Source organism: Carcharhinus amblyrhynchos, chromosome 8 (assembly GCF_965287045.1).
Source record: "Carcharhinus amblyrhynchos chromosome 8, sCarAmb.v2.hapA, whole genome shotgun sequence".
Classification (NCBI taxonomy): Eukaryota; Metazoa; Chordata; class Chondrichthyes; order Carcharhiniformes; family Carcharhinidae; genus Carcharhinus; species Carcharhinus amblyrhynchos.
The window spans coordinates 12,035,145-12,052,913 of NC_137331.1; the positions used below are offsets into that span (position 1 = coordinate 12,035,145).

The 17,769-nt window shown below is 42.2% G+C and overlaps 1 protein-coding gene across 8 annotated transcripts in view; it reads left to right on the top strand.

Annotated features, from left to right (window-relative positions):
• The window catches only part of LOC145346443 (cAMP-regulated phosphoprotein 21-like), a 374,167-nt gene that overhangs the window by 261,234 nt on the left and 95,164 nt on the right, over positions 1-17,769 (top strand). For 4 of the 8 annotated variants that reach the window (XM_080193684.1, XM_080193683.1, XM_080193682.1 and 1 more), the window contains 3 exons: positions 12,960-13,100; positions 14,551-14,659; positions 14,880-14,999. In XM_080193684.1, coding sequence (XP_080049810.1) covers positions 12,960-13,100; positions 14,551-14,659; positions 14,880-14,999 — 370 coding nt within the window. The remainder of the gene's footprint in view (positions 1-12,959; positions 13,101-14,550; positions 14,660-14,879; positions 15,000-17,769) is intronic. The other 4 variants (XM_080193686.1, XM_080193687.1, XM_080193688.1 and 1 more) reach the window with 2 other exon arrangements.

Consider the following 17,769-nt stretch of genomic DNA (forward strand, 5'->3'; position numbering starts at 1 on the left):
CACAGTCTGAAAGATGTGCTGGTTAGGTGCATTGACCATCCTAAATTCTCCCCCAGTGTACTCAAACAGGCGCTGGAGTGTGGCGACTTGGGGATCTTCACACTAACTTCATTGCAATGTTAATATAAGCCTACTTGTGACACTAATAAATAAACTTTAATTTTGCAAAAATCCATAACTGCTGGCATAGTTCCAGAGGATTGGAAAACTGTCAATGTTTTGTCTCCCTCCATCTTTCAAAGTGGGAGGAAGGCAAAAATCAAGTAATTAATCTTTGTCATTGGGAAAATGTCAGAGTTCATTATACAGTCTGTAATAGCAAAGCATTTAGAAATGCATAATACAATCAAGCAGAGTCAACATGGCTTCATGAATGGGAAATCATGCCTGACAAATTTCTTTGAAGTGCTAATGAATAATATAGATAAAGGAAAGCCAATAGATGTAATGTACTTGGATTTCCAAAAGCATTTGATAAGTTAGAACATAAAAACATAGAAAAACTACAGCACAAACAGGCCCTTCGGCCCACAAGTTGCGCCAATCGTATCGCTACCTACTAGGCTTACCTATAACCCTCAATTCTATTAAGTCCCATGTACTCATCCAGAAGTCTCTTAAATCCTATCGAATTTGCCTCCATCACCACCAACGGCAGCTGATTCCACTCACCCACCACCCTCTGAGTTAAAAACTTACCCCTGATATCTCCTCTGTACCTACTCCCCAGCACCTTAAATTGCCACACAAAATGCTATATGATGGCCTTTTTTCTAGCTGTTCGCACAAGTGGGATTCTCTGGTTCCACCAGTAGCACACCCCTTGCTGTGGGTTAGATGGAATGGCTTCAATGGGAATTCACATTGACAGCACTGGAACCAGAGAATCCCACCACCAGCAAACAGCATGCATCCTCCTGCCATTGAAAAATACTCTGAGGGGAGGCTGGAGAATCTCACCCAAAAGCCCACAGTGTCACGGGTAGTGTACTAATATGGATAGAGAATTGGTAATTGATAGAAAACAGAGAGTTAGAATAAGAGGAGCATTTTCAGATGGCAACCTATAACTAGTGGAGTGCCACAAGGATCAGTGCTGCGGCCATAATTATTTGCAACAGATATTAATGTCTTGAACGGGGGAAGTGAATGGATGATTGCCTTGCTGGCAAACTACACAAAAATTGATGGGAAGGCAAGTGGTGAAGATGACAAAGAATTAAAGAGGGATATAGACAAGTTAAGTGAAGTTGGTAAAACCAGACAAATTGAATATAATGTAGAAAAGTTTAGCACTCTTAGAAAGAATAAAGAAATTCAATATTATTTAAATGGAGAAGGACTGCAGAAAGTTGCAACACAGAGGGCTGTGGACATTGTACTGTCCTAACTATATTTGCGATTGAGTTTTAAGCAAAAAGAAGACATGTTTCGCACACATAGATTAAAACTAACAATACAGATTTTTTCTGGAAGCTTTTGCCTGTACAAAGAACAAACTAAAACTAAAAGCAGGAGCCTTTGAAACATCCTGAATGATATCACCATCAAATCATGTGACCTGCTCTTAAAGCAATCATACAACTACTTAAATATATAACATCCCTCCCCTGCTTCTGTGATCATGGTGGTGTATTATTACGATGGTATACATATGTTCAATAACAGTCTAGACACATTTCAATGCATCATTAATCATTATACACAGTCAGTAAAGAACAATCAATCAGAATGACATCTTTTGGGTGACACAGTGGTTAGCACCGCTGCCTCACAGTGCCAGGGACCTGGGTTAGATCCCTGGCTTAGGTCACTGACTGTACAGAGTCTGCATGTTCTCCCCGTGTCTGCATGGGTTTCCTCCAGGTGCTCCGGTTTCCACCCATAGTCCGAAGGACATGCAGGTTAGGTGTATTGGCCACGCTAAATTCTCAGTGTACCCAAACACCAGAGTGTGGCACTAGGGGACTTTCACAGTAACTTCATTGCATGTTAATGAAAGCCTACTTGTGGTACTAATAAATAAATAGATAAATAAGATCTTTTCCTCTTTTGTTGTGTGTGACATTTTCAAATTTGAATGTCCTTGACACTGGAAGTATGATTTGGAACTTCAGTAGACACTTCTTCTCTTGAAACAAATTAGAATCATAGAACCCTACAGTGCAGAAAGAGCCCTTCGGCCCATCGAGTCTGCACTGAACACAATCTCCCCCAGGCCCTACCCCCATATCTCTACATATTATACGCACTAATCCCTCTAACATATGCATCCCTGGACACTAAGGGACAATTTCTTAGCGTGGCCAATCAACCTAACCCGCACATCTTTGGAGGAAACTGGAGTACCCAGAGGAAACCCACGCAGACACGAGGAGAATGTGCAAACTCCACACAGACTGTGGCCCGTGCCAGGAATCGAACTCAGGACCCTGGAGCTGTGAAGCAGCAGTGCTAACCACTGTGCTACTGTGCCGCCCACATATTCTGCATATTTTTTATATGGTGTAGTAGCATAGACACAAGCATCAGGCAACTCAGGTTCAAATAAGTCTTCTGTATTCACAGCACTAGGGAGTAAAGAAGTTGGTACCTCTGAAGATGATTCTGAGAAATCATTTTGAGTTGAGGGTGATGTTGCCAAACTAGTTCAGCTTCGGTTTGAGCTATATAAAAAATTGGCCCTATTTTTGCTAAAACTATGGCTTGTAGCTATTTCTCACCTATGGCATAAATATGCATTAACACTCGATCTCCTTGTTGAAATGAGCACTGCTTTTCCCTCACTTCTTGTCTAGCAGCTAAAATTGTTGTTGATGCTCTAAAATCTCAGACATTTCTGGAGGTAATAACAAATCATAGTTCCCAACTTTCTCTTTCAGAGGAATAATGAAGATGAGCTTTGGGTAATTGCATGAGTAGTGTTTCTATAAGGTGCCAAAAAGCTATTGAGGCAATGTGATAATGAACCTTGTACTTTTGAATTTAAAGGCTGTTTCAATGATTGTAGCTAATCCTTTGGTTGATGGATGATGAGGTGTGAATTTTATATGCTGAATAGCATTTACTTTGAGATAATGCTCCAACTGCTATGAAGTAAACTACGAGCCATTATTGCCAGCAAACTGTTTTGGTTTACCAAATCTTGTAAAAAAAATCACCAAGTTTTTCAGTGGTTTGTTCAGTTGCAGTGATAACTTCTGGCCACTTTGATTGTGCATCAATTATGACTAAGAATATGTAACCATCAAGCAGATCAGCAAAATCTACATGCGATCATTGCAATAGCAATGTGATGGCTAAGGTGTTGAGGAGACAATAGTAGTGTATTTCTTATTCATGCACAGGATTGACCCTGTCCTACTTTTATCTTCAATCTGAGCATCCAGACCAGCCAACCAAAAATTCCTTCATCTGGACCATAATAGGATGTCTTTTGTGTACTTGTTCAAGAACCCTTCCACACAGACTAGGAGGAATGATCACTTGGATTCCCCACGGTAGACACTCACTGGATGGTCAACTCGAGCTTTTTTGACACATATGGAGACTGGTTCTCCCAAGAATGCTGAATTGGTGGGAAAGTTGTTCTAGATCACAACTGTTTTTTCAGTGTGGCTTCAGACCTGAATTGCCCCACTCTGTGCACTGCAGAGGTCACAATCATAAAAATCCAAGGGGATGGCGTCTATTCGCGCCAGAGTTTGACAGTTCTGGAACTCTGCGCATGAGCAGTGGCTCCGATCTGTCAGTCTCATTCGCTGAGGCCAGCCCCCACAACACTTCCCAGACCGGCCCTGAGCACCCCGATGTCCAGCCTACCCACCCCCCCGCAGCAGTGGCGCTCCCCCCCACCCACCCACCCCCCCAAGCTCGCCCTGATTGCTGGCCTCCCTCCAGCCCAGACCGATCCCCATGCAGAGTGGCAGCGAGATCTCCCAATCCCATCAATCGCCCCCTAAGCCCCACGCCTTTAGCACTGCCCCATTCCCAGTGGGCAGTACCGAGGTGCCCTCTGGGCATGGGCACTTTGCCCCTTGGGCAGTGCTGGGGGCACAGACTGGTACTGCCAAGATGCCCATGCTCCCCCCCCCCACCCAACCGACCTCCCAGGGGGCCCTGATTGCCTCCCCACCATTCCAACGGAGTATCCCACTAGTTCCCCAAATGTGGGGAGGTCCTCCCTGCCGGAATGAAGTACTCCTAGCGGGATGGGAGATGCTATCGGACCTGGGAAGTTCCCTGCCGAGCCTGATAATCACATGCAAAATATATTTAAGATGTATTTAAAAAAAAGATTCAAATGATTTACTTCTCTTCCCGCCAGTTTCCAGTGCGGTCTCATAAGAACATAAGAAATAGGAGCAGGAGTAGGCCATCTAGCCCTTCGAGCCTGCCCCGCCATTCAATAAGATCATGGCTGATCTGTCGTGGCTCAGTTCCACATTCCCGCCCTCTCCCCATAACCCTTAATCCCCTCTCTTATCAAAAACCTATCAACCCGCGTCTTAAAAATATTTAGCGAGGCAGCCTCCACCACTTCAATGGGCAGAGAATTCCAGAGATTCACCACCCTTTGAATGAAGAAGTTCCTCCTCAACTCCGTTCTAAACCGCCCCCCCTTTATCCTGAGGCTGTGCCCTCTAGTCCTACTGTCCTTTCTGAGCAGGAAGAGTCTCTCCACCTCTATCCTATCCATCCCATTCAACATCTATACGTCTCAATGAGATCTTCCCTCATTCTTCTAAACTCTAACGAGTACAAGCCTAGTTTATTCAGCCTCTCCTCATAGTTCAACCCCCTCAACTCCAGAATCAGCCTAGTAAACCTCCTCTGCACTCCCTCCAAGGCCAAAAAGTCTCGACTGTGACTGTTCTCCAGCTCTGGAAGACGCGTACATGAATCCCGTGAAATAGCTGACATGCGATTCTCCCGACTGGACCCGCCAAAAAAGTTGCGGGTCGCGATGGGAGAATCGGGGCCCATGGTTTCAAATCAAGATTTATATGATTTATTCCAGCTATTGTTCCTTTTAATACCATCTCCATCACCATCACCTCCCCCATCACAAAATACTTCTGAACTCGAGAAGCTGTCACAGGCAAATAATCAACTAGCGAAAAATAAGGAATATTAAAAAAAATGAGTTGGTGGCATCTACTCAATGGGTAAAGATAAGTGTGATAATGGATCAAGAATAGTACAGCCCTCTGATACTTTATATCGTGGGAGTATGCAGATTGGATCAGTGACCATCTTTGCAATTAGCTAGCAGCTAACAACGATATACCTGTATATGGCCCAAAAATAGTAAAGTGACGATAATCAGACAATAATGTGAAATGCAACCACATAAATAATGATGAAACCGTAATAACAAAAATTTACACTCAGCGCTGCTTTTTCCAGCTGAGCATGGTTACATTCAGCACTAGTCAAGGAATACAAAGCAAAAACCATTAGTCATTCTTCTCCTGAAGGCATAATATGTGAAAACATTGCCCTTACTTCGTAAGGTGAAACTCCATAAGCAAGCAGTAAGAGTAACTTTGGATCAAAATGAAACAATATTTCAGAATTCTACAAAACATTTTTGGCATCCTTGTATGCTTTCTCACAGTCCATTGTCCATTCCTAGGACTGATTCACACATAGTAAATTATGCAATGACCTTAATAATTTAGCTAAGTTAGAAACAGATTTGCCTTAATAATTTACAATTCCCAGAAAGGACCTCAGTTGTGTCACATTCATCAGAAGCAGTGCTTCTAAGAAACCTTCCATCTTTTTTAGGCTTAATGTAGGCCTTTACTCTCAGTAATGTGACCTAAATATTGGACTGGTTTCTTCAAAATGTCACATTTTATTTCTTGATACGCGGACCATATGGTTGAAGACATTCCAATGTCACTTCTAAATTATTCAAGTGTTCTTGTCCACTGCACCCTGTAATTAGAATATCATTCAGGTAGCATTGTACACCAGAGAGATCACTTATAATCTGATCCATTTATCTTTAGAATGGGGCTGGTACAGGTGTTATTCCAAAATTTGTTTCTTTTAATACAAAAAAAACTTTGAGTAACAATAGTAAGCAATGATTGTGATTCAACAGCTACATTCATCTGTAAATATACTTGTGAAAGATCAGTCTTGCTGAATTTCTGCCCACTTGATAATCCAGCAAAGAAGTCTTCAAGAAAAGGAAGTGGTTACTGATCTGCACACAATACAGTTTTAACGTTTATTTATTAGTGTCACAAGTAGGCTTATATTAACACTGCAATGGACAGTGAAGGTTCCCTAGTTGCCACACTCCGTCGCTGCCTGTTCAGGTCCAATGAGGGAGAATTTAGCATGGCCAATGCGCCTAACCAGCACATTTTTCAGATTATGAGAGGAAATCAGAGCACCAGGAGGAAACCCACACAGGCACAGGGAGAACATGCAGACTTCGCATAGGCAGTGACCCAAGCCAGGAATTGAACCCATGTCCCTGGCCCTATGAGGCAGCAGTGCTAACCACTGTGCTACGATGCTGCCCCGAACCATCTCATTTCATCACCGGCACAATTGGGATAGCCCAGTCACTCATTGTAACAGGCTGTAACACAGCAGTGTTAACAAGTCTTACTAATTTTTCTTTGACCTTGGGATGAATTTCATATGAAACTACTCTTGCTTTGAGACGTTTTGGTTGAGTACTAGGCTTTACCTTGAGTTTCACCTGAATGCCCTTCATTTGTCCAAGTGCCTCTTCGAAGACATTCTTTATCCAAAAAATGCTGTACTTCTGTTTCAGCATCAGCCTATGAATTGACAGCACTCCAGTGAAGCTTTATCTTTCCCTACCATATTCTTCCAAAAAGAACTGGAAAATTATCAATACCACATGGATTCCATTGCTTGTCCACTCAATTATGCATTGATCATGATATAACCTTTTAATAGCAAGGTCTCTGCTGTAAATGTCCTTAAAATCACATCAGCTTGTTTTAAAGGAAGATGTTTCAACTTCTGGTGGTCTGCAGTTTCAGGAATTAAAGATTCACAGTATCAGTATCAACCTCCATCTTAATAGATTATCCACTTAACTTCAGAATAATCCATCATCTGTGTGCTTCATAAGATGTTCAGTTGGAGTTCTTCATATTTCCGGACAATTTATTCTTCACCGTCATAATTATTTTCTCTTTCTGTAGAGTGCAACTTCTTCTTCTTCTTCTTAAAGGTACCCAGATTCTCCTACTGAATATTCTTCTCAGGGTAGGCTGGTCTAGCCTGATAAGCTTCTGGAATGTGACCCATTTTGCTACAATTCTTGCATTGAGTAACCTTGCTCCAGCATTCACTCCTTGAATGGGCCATTTTGGCACATTTGTGACATGCTTGTTGCTGTTTTGACTTCTTATGAGTAATTCCCAACTTCACTCCTGCACCAAATGGTGAAGCCTCTTCAGCAGTCAGTTCAGTGACACTGCCATTTCTACTACTATCTTGAAAGTCAAAGCATGTTCTTTAAGAAATCTTCTTCGGATTGCCTCATTTTGGAGTCCACAAACAAGATAATCTTGAAGAATATCTTCTGCTGTCTCACCAAACTCACCATATTTTTAAAGGTTGCCGCAAACTGAACAATGCTTTAATCTTCCACTTGATTTTTTCGGTGGAGCCTGAACCATTCTACCATGTTTTGGAGCGTAATGCTTTTCAAGGATCTTTGTCAAGTCATTGAATGTTTTGATTCCCAGCTTTGCTGGATGAAGTAAGCAACTGAGCCAATTGAATGTTTTACTTCCTATTGTACTGAGAAAAGCTGATACAAGTAACTCATCTACAATTTTATTTGCTTGTGCAAGGCACTGAAAATGCTCTGCGTAGGAACTCCATGATTCATTTTCCTGATCGAAAGGACCTATGGATCCTATATAACCTGTCATTTCTCATGCAGGCACCAATGACCCGAGACTGCTCAGTGTATTTTTTTTTACTGTCTTCTGAGGATGCCCCTTTTAACCCTGGAGACCATTGACTTGATGTATTTACTTTCTCAAACAGCCCCAGCTATACTACAAAGCATCCTTTCTTTTCAAATATGCCAGATACTGCCTGAAATGTGAGGATGCATAATTATCTTTTCTCTTAGGATCATTTCTCGATGTTCTAGACAAAACAAAATTCTGACTCATCACCAGTTTTCTTTCTGTAATCTCCTAACTATGTTAGTGCTGTGCGTTTTAAACAAAAGTACAAAGATGTTGTTTGCACACATAGATTCAAACAACACAGGTTTATTCTTACCTGTTCAGAGTATGAACTGAAACTAAAAGCAGGAGCCTCTGAAGCACCCCAGTGACATCAATACTTAACTCTAACAAGTGTCCTCATGCATAAATCACAAAAAAAACTAGCATGCAAGTTCAGCAGGTGATTGGGAAGGCAAATGGAATGATGGCCATTATTTCAATGGAGTATAAAAGTAGGAAAGTTTTGCTAAAACAATACAAGGCACTAGTTAGACTACACCTGGAATACTGAACAGTTTTGGTCTCATTATTTAAGGAAAATTATATTGGCACTTGAGGCAGTCCAGAAAGGGTTGAGAAGGTTGATCCATGTTATGGAGGGATTTTCCCTCGAGGAGAGGTTGAGTAGGTTGGGCCTGTACTCAGAGGAGTTTAGAAGAATAAGAGGTGACCTTATTGAAACATATAGGATTCTTGGGGTCTTGACAGGGTGGATGCTAAGAAGTTGTTTCCCCTTGTCGGACAGTCTAGGACCAGAAGACATCATCTCAGAGTAAGGAGTCACCCACTGAAGATGAGGATGAGGAGGACTTTCTTCTCTCAGACGACTGTGAATCTGTGGAATACTGCAATAAGTATGGTTGAGGCTGAGATTGACAGAGTTTAATCAGTAAAAGAATCAGGGGTTATGGGGATAAGGGGAATGTGGAGCTGAGGAGAATCACATCAGGTCAGTCATGATTTCATTGACTGGCAGAGAATATTCAATTGCCTGAATGGTCTACTTCTGCTCCTACATCTTATGGTCACTGACAAAATGACATCCTGGTGGGAAGATGTCAGGTACACACCCAGTACCTCCTGACACTAATTTGACAGCTTTCCCACCTGCCAGCCTGTTGCCAAGGAGCTGATAAAATTCCAATCTGGGCTGGGACACCGAGTTAATTCCCTGGCATTTCACTTCCTGTCCTCCTACCCCTCAGAACCGCCAGGAGAAAAATTATTCATGTTGTTTCTTGGTTACTTGCCTCTTCACTCATATTCCTAAATGGCTACCTTGTTCAGCCATTTTGCTTACATCTCATAGAACGGAACTTGCCAATGGATGGTATTAAATAACTTTAGAATATTGACTGATGAATATGGTTCTATGAGGAGAACCAAATTAGATTGTATTTTAACTCATCTGTTGGACACATCTTCAACATTGGACCTTGGTCTTAGCGAAAATTTACAGAGTTAACATGGCTGAGATGACCTAAATTTCATCCTCCTATAGTGCCTGGATTGTTGGTCCATCTAACTGTTTAATCATTGTGTATTGTAGAAATATACTTGCTATTGAATTTTTTAAAATTTTTATTCATGGGATGTGGGAATCACTGGTTAGGCCAGCATTTATTGCCCATCCTTAATTGCCTCAATAAGGTGGTTGTGTGCTGCCCTTTTAAGAACATAAGAAATAGGAACAGGAGTAGGCAATCTAGCCCTTCGAGCCTGCCCCGCCATTCAATAAGACCATGGCTGATCTGAAGTGGATCAGTTCCACTTTCTTCCCATAATCCTTAATTCCCCTGTCTATCAGAAATCTATCGACCCGTGACTTAAATATGTTCAACGAGGTAGCCTCCACCACTTGAATGGTAGAGAATTCCAGAGATCCACCACCCTTTGAGTGAAGAAGTTTTGAACTGCTGCAGTCCATATGTCACAAGAACACTTCCAATGCTGTTGGAAAGGCAGTTCCAGGATAGTGACCCAGCAACAGTGAAGGAATGGTGATACAATTCCAAGTCAGGATGGTGTATGACTTGGAGTGGAGCTTGGAAGTAGAGTTGTTTCCATATATCAGCTGCCCTTGTCCTTCTAGGTAGTAGAGGCCATAGGTTTTGAAGGTGCTATTGAAGGAACCTTGGTGAGTTGTTGCTGTCCATCTAATAGCTGGTACACACTGCTATCACTTTGTGTTGGTGGTGGAGGGAGAAAGTGGACATACTTTCTGATGGATGGAGTGCCAACCAACTGCAGCTGCTTTGTCCTGGATGGTGTTAAGCTTCTTGAGTATTGTCGGAGCTGCGCTCACCCACGCAATATTCCATCACACTCCTGACTTGTGCCTTGTCGGAGGACTTGAGGAGTCAGGAGATGAGTTACTCTCCATAGGATTCCCAGCTTCTGACCAGCTCTAGGAACCACAGTATTTATATTGCTGGCCTAGTTCAGTTGCTGTTCAATGGTAATGTCCCAGGATGCTGTTAATGGGGTAATGCCACTGAAAGTCAAGGGGAGATTGTTAGATTCTCTTGCGTGGAGATGGTCATTGCATGGCACAAATATTACTTACCACTTATTATTAGCCCAAACCTAAATATTGTGCCAGTCTTCCTGCAGCATCTGGGGACAAAACAGAAAATGCTCTCAGCAGATCTGGGAGAGAGAATAGAGCCAATGCTTTGAGTCTGGATGACTCTTTGTGAAAGCTGTGTCAGTATCTGGACAGTCATGAATGGTGCTGAACATTGAAAACTCATCCATGGAAGTCCTCACTTCTGACCTTATGATGGAGTGAAGGTCATTGATGAAGCAGCTGAAGGTGGTTGGACACTACCCTGCGAAACTCCTGTAGCAATATCCCAGGACTGATACGATTAATCTTGAACAACTACCATTTTCATTTGCGGTAGGTATGATTTTGACCAATGGAGAGTTCCCCCTCCTCCTTCCATTCCCGTTGACTTCAGTTTTCTTAGGGCTCCTTGATGCCACACGCAGTTGAATGTGGCTTTAACATCAAGGATAGTCACTCTTATCTTGAGTTCAGCTCTTTAGTCCATGTTTGGATCAAGGCTGTAGTGAAGTCAGGACCTGACTGGTTCTGAGTAGCTATTTGACAGATTATTAAGAGTCAACAATATGGTGTGAACTACAGTCCAGGCCAGATGTGGCCACAGATTCCTTTCCCTGGAGATCGTTAGTGAACATATAGGGATTTTACAATCATTCAGCCGCTTTCAAGACAATTTTTCCTGGCTCCAAAATAAACAGATGCATTGAATTCACTGTCATAATGTGTTATTATGGGTTTAAACTCTGATTGAGAACAAACAAAGAACAACACAGCACAGGAAACAGGCCCTTCGGCCCAACAAGCCCGCCCCGCCATTTTAACATTGAGTTCCCTCTTCCACCCATGACCCTTGTCTACGCTTATGGCATTCCACATTGGAAACCAGATTGAGGGGAGACTAATTTAGGGACAATTTGTTACACCAATCAGCCTAAGAGCACATCTTTGGGGTGTGGGAGGAAACCGGAGCACCCAGAGAAAACCCACGCAAGCACGGGGAGAATGCGCAAACTCCCACAGACACTGGCCCAAATCCATGTATCTGCACACATGGGTTCTAATACCATAACGACACAGTTTTAGCTGTGCTGCCTGCCAGACACCTATTTCTCTTTTTGATGCTTGGGGCTTGAGCTCTTGGGCTTTCCCACAGTTGCCATCGTTCAGCCTATCCTGAGTGAAGATGCTGAAAGAGCTGGATGGCTACAGTTCACCAGTGTTGCCCTGAATGCTGCAGCTTCCCTGAGTCTGGTGAATACCCCCACTTTTATCATCCAGGCCAGCTGTGTAGCACAGAAGAACACGTTTTTAAAAGTCTCTGACAGAGGTTTCACAGAAGGTGCCAGGACTTATTGTGGGTAATTTATACCCCCCTCTTAATTGAAAGAACTTATCTTCATTAACACCAGTTATTTGGAGACCTGTTAAATATCTACACCACCATTTTAATAAGCATGAATGTTTGCTCTACATCACTACATCTAAAATTCCTATTCGAGTGAAAATAGTGAGAGTGAATTTTTGCTACGTGCCCACCACAACTTTGGTGTTTTTCACAGTTAGTGTGGCTCTTCTGCCAAAGTTCTAGGGCACGATCATATGGGAGAAAAGTGTAAAGAAGTCTGGAAACAGGTATGTTTTAGACTTTTTTGGTGGCACATTTGGCAATTAAATCTGACCACACTCTTTCGCGTTTTTGACAGAGTTTGATTCGCACCGTGTTGCCTGAGCTTGCCTGTGAAGCTGATTCCAGAGCTCTTGGGCACCATTGCACAGGGTGTCCCAATCTCCTAGTGCACTAGAAGACCACTCCCCACCCCCGCCCCACCTTGTAAGCTTCCCTTGGCAACATGGGGCACCGGCATTGGGGCATCAGGGACCATCCTCCACCAGGTCTCTCTGCACAGTCACTCCTTCACTTCTCTTTTGCCAATCACCCCTCCTTGCGTACCCACCTTGCAGAGCACTCCACTTGCCTCCCCCCCCTCCCCACTGCAGAGCTCCCCCTGCAGGCTTTCAGTATCCTCTGCATACTTTGCTCTGTCCCTCATCTTATTGTCATCTGCGAACTTTGACCTATCAAACTTGGTCCACCAACTCCAAATCATTTTTGTAAATTGTAAACGGTCCTGACACTAATCCCTGAGATACACCACTAGTCACTGATCGCCAACCAGAAAAACGCCCATTTATCCCCACTCTTTGTTTTCTGTTAGTTAACAACCCTCTATCCATATTAATACATCACCCACAACACCATGCACCTTTATCTTGTGCAATATCCTTTTGTGCACCACTTTATTGAATGCCTGTTCAATAAATTTGCTTCATCGGAGGAGTTAACTTTGTTTTTTCTCTCCTAGCAATCACTATAAGAAATTTCCTCCAATGTCATCATATCATCGAATGTTGGTACACAGAGTAGCAGCTTACTTTGGAATGGATCACAATGTAGATCAAACTGGAAAATCCGTTATAATCAACAAAACTAGCAATACTAGAATGTAAGTATATTACTTATTCTTGTCAGTGATTATCGTTCAATAATGATCTTTTGTACTAGGTAAATCTCTTTAACTGTTCATTTACACATGATTCCATCACACCCAGTCCAGCACAACAGCCTATGCAGAGCCCTCCCGTGGGATTATTCAACAACGTGTATCATAACTGGAACTCTCCACTCAGCACCCCGCCCCTGGCTTCCTGCCCTTGCAAACATCACTCTGCCACACATCTGCCCGCTAACAAAGCCCACAAGCTGGTTGAAGCCATCTATGTTGTATCTCGCTTGCCACTCTCTGATGATCTGTTCAGCCCACCTAGTCTTCTATTTCGATGTCCCTTGTGGAGCACCATTCCTGAGTAAGATCTAACAGCGGAAATCCCCCAGATCAAAGACTGGGAAACGTGACAAGTCACTGACTAGCTAGTTGTGATGGACCCCATCTGTCGAATGGCAGGCTTTGAACTGTCACAGCAACAGTGTCCTTGCTAAATAGGATTTAGGATAAGTAAGGGCCACTGTGCAGCCAACCTCCACTGCTGCCACCACTCTGGTCGCCGCATTATAAGAAAGATGTGGAAGCATTGGAAAGGGTGCAGAGGAGGTTTACCAGGATGTTGCCTGGTATGGTGGGAAGGTCTTATGAGGAAAGGCTGAGGGACTTGAGGTTACTTTTGTTAGAGAGAATCAGGTGAAGAGGTGACCTAATTGAGGCATACAAGATGATCAGAGGATTAGATAGGGTAGACAGTGAGAGCCTTTTTCCTCGGATGGTGATGGCTAACACGAGGGGACATAGCTTTAAATTGAGGGGTGGTAGTTATAGGACGGATGTCAAAGGTAGGTTCTTTACTCGGAGGGTAGTCAGGGCGTGGAATGCCCTGCCTGCAGCAGTTGTGGACTCGCCAACTTTAATGGTATTCAAATGGTCAGTGGATAGGCATATGGATAATATTGGAATAGTTTAGGTTAGAGGGTCATTAGATTGGTTCCACTGGTCGGCGCAACATCGAGGGTTTGTTGTTCTTATGTTCTTAAAAGGGCAGCACACAATCACCTTATCAAGGCAATTAAGGATGGGCAATAAATGCTGGCCTAACCAGTGATTCCCACATCCCATGAATAAAAATTTAAGAAAATTCAATAGCAAGTATATTTCTACAATACACAATGATTGAATAGTTAGATGGACCAACAATCCAGTAATTCTGGACTTCACATTTCAATGGCAGGACTTTTTTTCTAAATGTCAGTGAATCACTTTGCAGAAACAGTTAGATGGGATTACAGAGGGATATGGGTCAAATGTGGGCAATTTGGACTGGCTTAGTGGAAAAACTGGGTGGCATGGAGAAGTTGGGCTGAAGGGCCTGTATCTACAATGTAAACATCTGTGACCTCTAAAAGCGGGTTTGATTGTATTTCTGTGTTTCTATATATGCCAACAGACCAGAACAAAGATTCTGCGAGCACATAAAAGATGAGAAAAATGACGACTCCCAGAAGAGATTTATTTTAAAAAGAGATAATTCTAGTATGGATAAAGAAGACAATCAGGTATGTAACACTGCGTGAAGCTTGAGAATAAAACTTTTCCTGATTATATCCGGCAGCAAAAGCTGTTCAATTTTTAATCCGCTCAGCCAGTTAACCTATTATACATACATATGACGGCAGTAATGTGTGTACTTTAACTAATCTGCTCAAACCTCAGTTCAATTGGATGGGATTTTAAATAGGTTTATGTGTAAACGAACAGTATTTCATATCCTTTCAGGAAATGTTTATCTTGCAGCAAAATAGGATTCATCCATTTAGAGATGATAGAAGAAGTAAATCAATTGAGGAGAGAGAAGAGGACTATCAACGAGTAAGAGAGAGAATTTTTGCTGAAGATGTAAGTAATTTCTCTGCTAGCCTCGTACCCCATTTACACGGGGATATCAAACTGAGTTCGGATTTATGGATCTGAACTGAATTTGGCCTCCCTAAGCGTTTGCACTCAGAACCAGTACATGTGTCTGAACAGGATTAAATCAAATGACCTGTCTGAGGGATGTGCTGGTTAATTGGGCAGGAGAAAAATTCGGCAGAGATTTGAGTCAGACTGCTCATACCAGACTGATTTGGATCCTTTGCATCTGCGCTGGATTTAAACCAGTGCCGGAGGGTGAGAGATTTTATACCAGGGTAAATAAATTGCTATCATTTAATTCTCGAACCAAAACAGCTGTAAATTCAAAATTGTTTCATATTTACAGCTGTAGTGTAAACGGGGCAGTAGACAGGCTAAAGTCATAATTAGAGGAAGTAAATGTGGCTAATACACCAAATAAATAGGCCGTAAATAACTTTCTATATTGCACATTCCATTTGTGCATTATAAAATTCAAAATTCAGATTTACTGGCCCTTCCTGCTAGTGGGATCTTCCAGTCCCACCAGAAGTGACACAGTCATAAAGCAGTGCAAATGGCCATTGACTTCGGCGGGTCTGGAAGATCCTGCTGGTGGCTAATGGCGAGCAGCCTCTGCCACCAGAGAGCCCACCAGGAGAGGCTTGGTAAATCCTTGGCATCGTAAAAGTAGTTGAGAAGTGTTCAGTAAATAGTTGGGGTTGGAGGTTAACGGGTTTGATTTAAATTAAATTAGTCTAATTTGATTTTAAAGTGGACAACGGATACGATTTGTACTAGACCGTCATAACAAAGAAGTCACGTAAAAATGTTTTTGGTTATATACTAAAGCCATTTATCATCATCAGTTAATATGTTTCAACATACAAAACCATTAACAAATGTTAAACTGATGGAAAATAATAAGTCAAATCAAGGGAATTAGCTTAATTATAAATCCGTGTAACAGTTTGAATGGCCAAAGAGTTTCTATTGAAAAATCAAAACAAATTTTTCTTGGTTGCAAATAAGAAAATTGGAGCTTATTTGTATAATATTCTTCGTACACATTTCAGTCTAACCCCAGATTTGTTCATTTTCTGTTGCCAAATTTATAAGTTTGTCTCCCAAAGCTAGTCTTGAAATTGAGGTACTTTAGGATATATTTAAAATAAAGAGGGGGAAGATTGGGCACATGCAGCAGACCTATCAGTACGTGAAAAGAGAGATTAATGTCTAAAGCTTCAAGTTTAGACATTAAACCAGCTGCTAGTCTTTCCTATTTTCAGATGTTTACAATCATACTGTTTTTTCAACATTTAGATTTTTTTTTTCTCATTCCTGTAAATTATTTGGCAACCAAAATGGGAGGTTCATCATCTGAGGGGATTAAATATTTATTGTGATTATCTTTATTTTTTTTTTGGAAATTTGCTTCATCCCTTTCTGCTTGCACTGACTTCTGCTGGAGTAAAGTTGCAGAGTGTCTCACTCAAGTGACAGTTCATCGTGTGAAGTTAGACAGTAGGTGTTGGCAGGTCACTGGACCAGAAGGAGCATCATCATCTCCAAGTTTGATTTTGTCCTCCAGTGACATCCAGGGGTGCTTTACAGTAGGAGCCTGACTGGAGGCAGGAATCCTGTCTGATTTCATAAGAACATAAGAACATAAGAAATAGGAGCAGGAGTAGGCCATCTAGCCCTTCGAGCCTGCCCCGCCATTCAATAAGATCATGGCTGATCTGTCGTGTCTCAGTTCCACATTCCCACCCTCTCCCCATAACCCTTAATCCCCTCTCTTATCAAAAACCTATCAACCCGCATCTTAAAAATATTTAGCGAGGTAGCCTCCACCACTTCAACGGGCAGAGAATTCCAGAGATTCACCACCCTTTGAGTGAAGAGGTTCCTCCTCAACTCCGTTCTAAACCGCCCCCCTCTTTATCTCCCTTTTTATCGCCTCTCCCTTTTTCAAGGGCACTGAGGCTAATCATAATGCCTCTTCTGCCATTATAGCTGACTGAACATGCAACAGAAATCAAAACTGGAGCTTCTGGTCTCTATGGCTTAGTCAATGCACTGGCTTTACTGATTATCAGGAACCACGCACCTTTCCAACTTTGAAAATTGATCACTATCCCTACCAAACCCCAAGGACTAAATTTGTTGCAATATTGAAATTAAACTAAACAACTAAATACATAGATAAATAACTTCTGTCACATGAATCTTCACTTATATTTAGTTGCTGCATTATTTTGACTTATCTTGTATGTTACTGAGACTCATTCCCACTGCACTTTTCTCTCCTTTCTCCCTTCTATTTCGTGTCTGTATTCCGATATTACTGAATACAAGAAATTTGTACAATGTAGCAACTGGTTAAAGCAAGTTGCAGACACCACCATGTGTAGTCAGATTCTGTTTGGAAAACTTCTCGTTCCTCTTGTAAGAGCAGCGTGACGAATTCATTGAAGAAGTGTAGTTAACTTGAAATAGATTTTGATCTGCCTGTTGAGCTCCTGTTGTAAATGTAAGTTCTGCAAGGCAAGGTTCCCGACACAGAGGAACAATGCAACGCACCCAATATCCAGTAATCCTGATTTTTCTCAGCATTCGTCTGAAAAGTTGGGAACATGTGGAATCAGGCATATCTGATTCCGATTCCCGGATTCTCGTTCTCGCTTAGTGCAGCTCCTCCATCATAGAAAGAACGTAGAAAAACTACAGCACAAACAGGCCCTTCAGCCCACAAGTTGCGCCGAACATATCC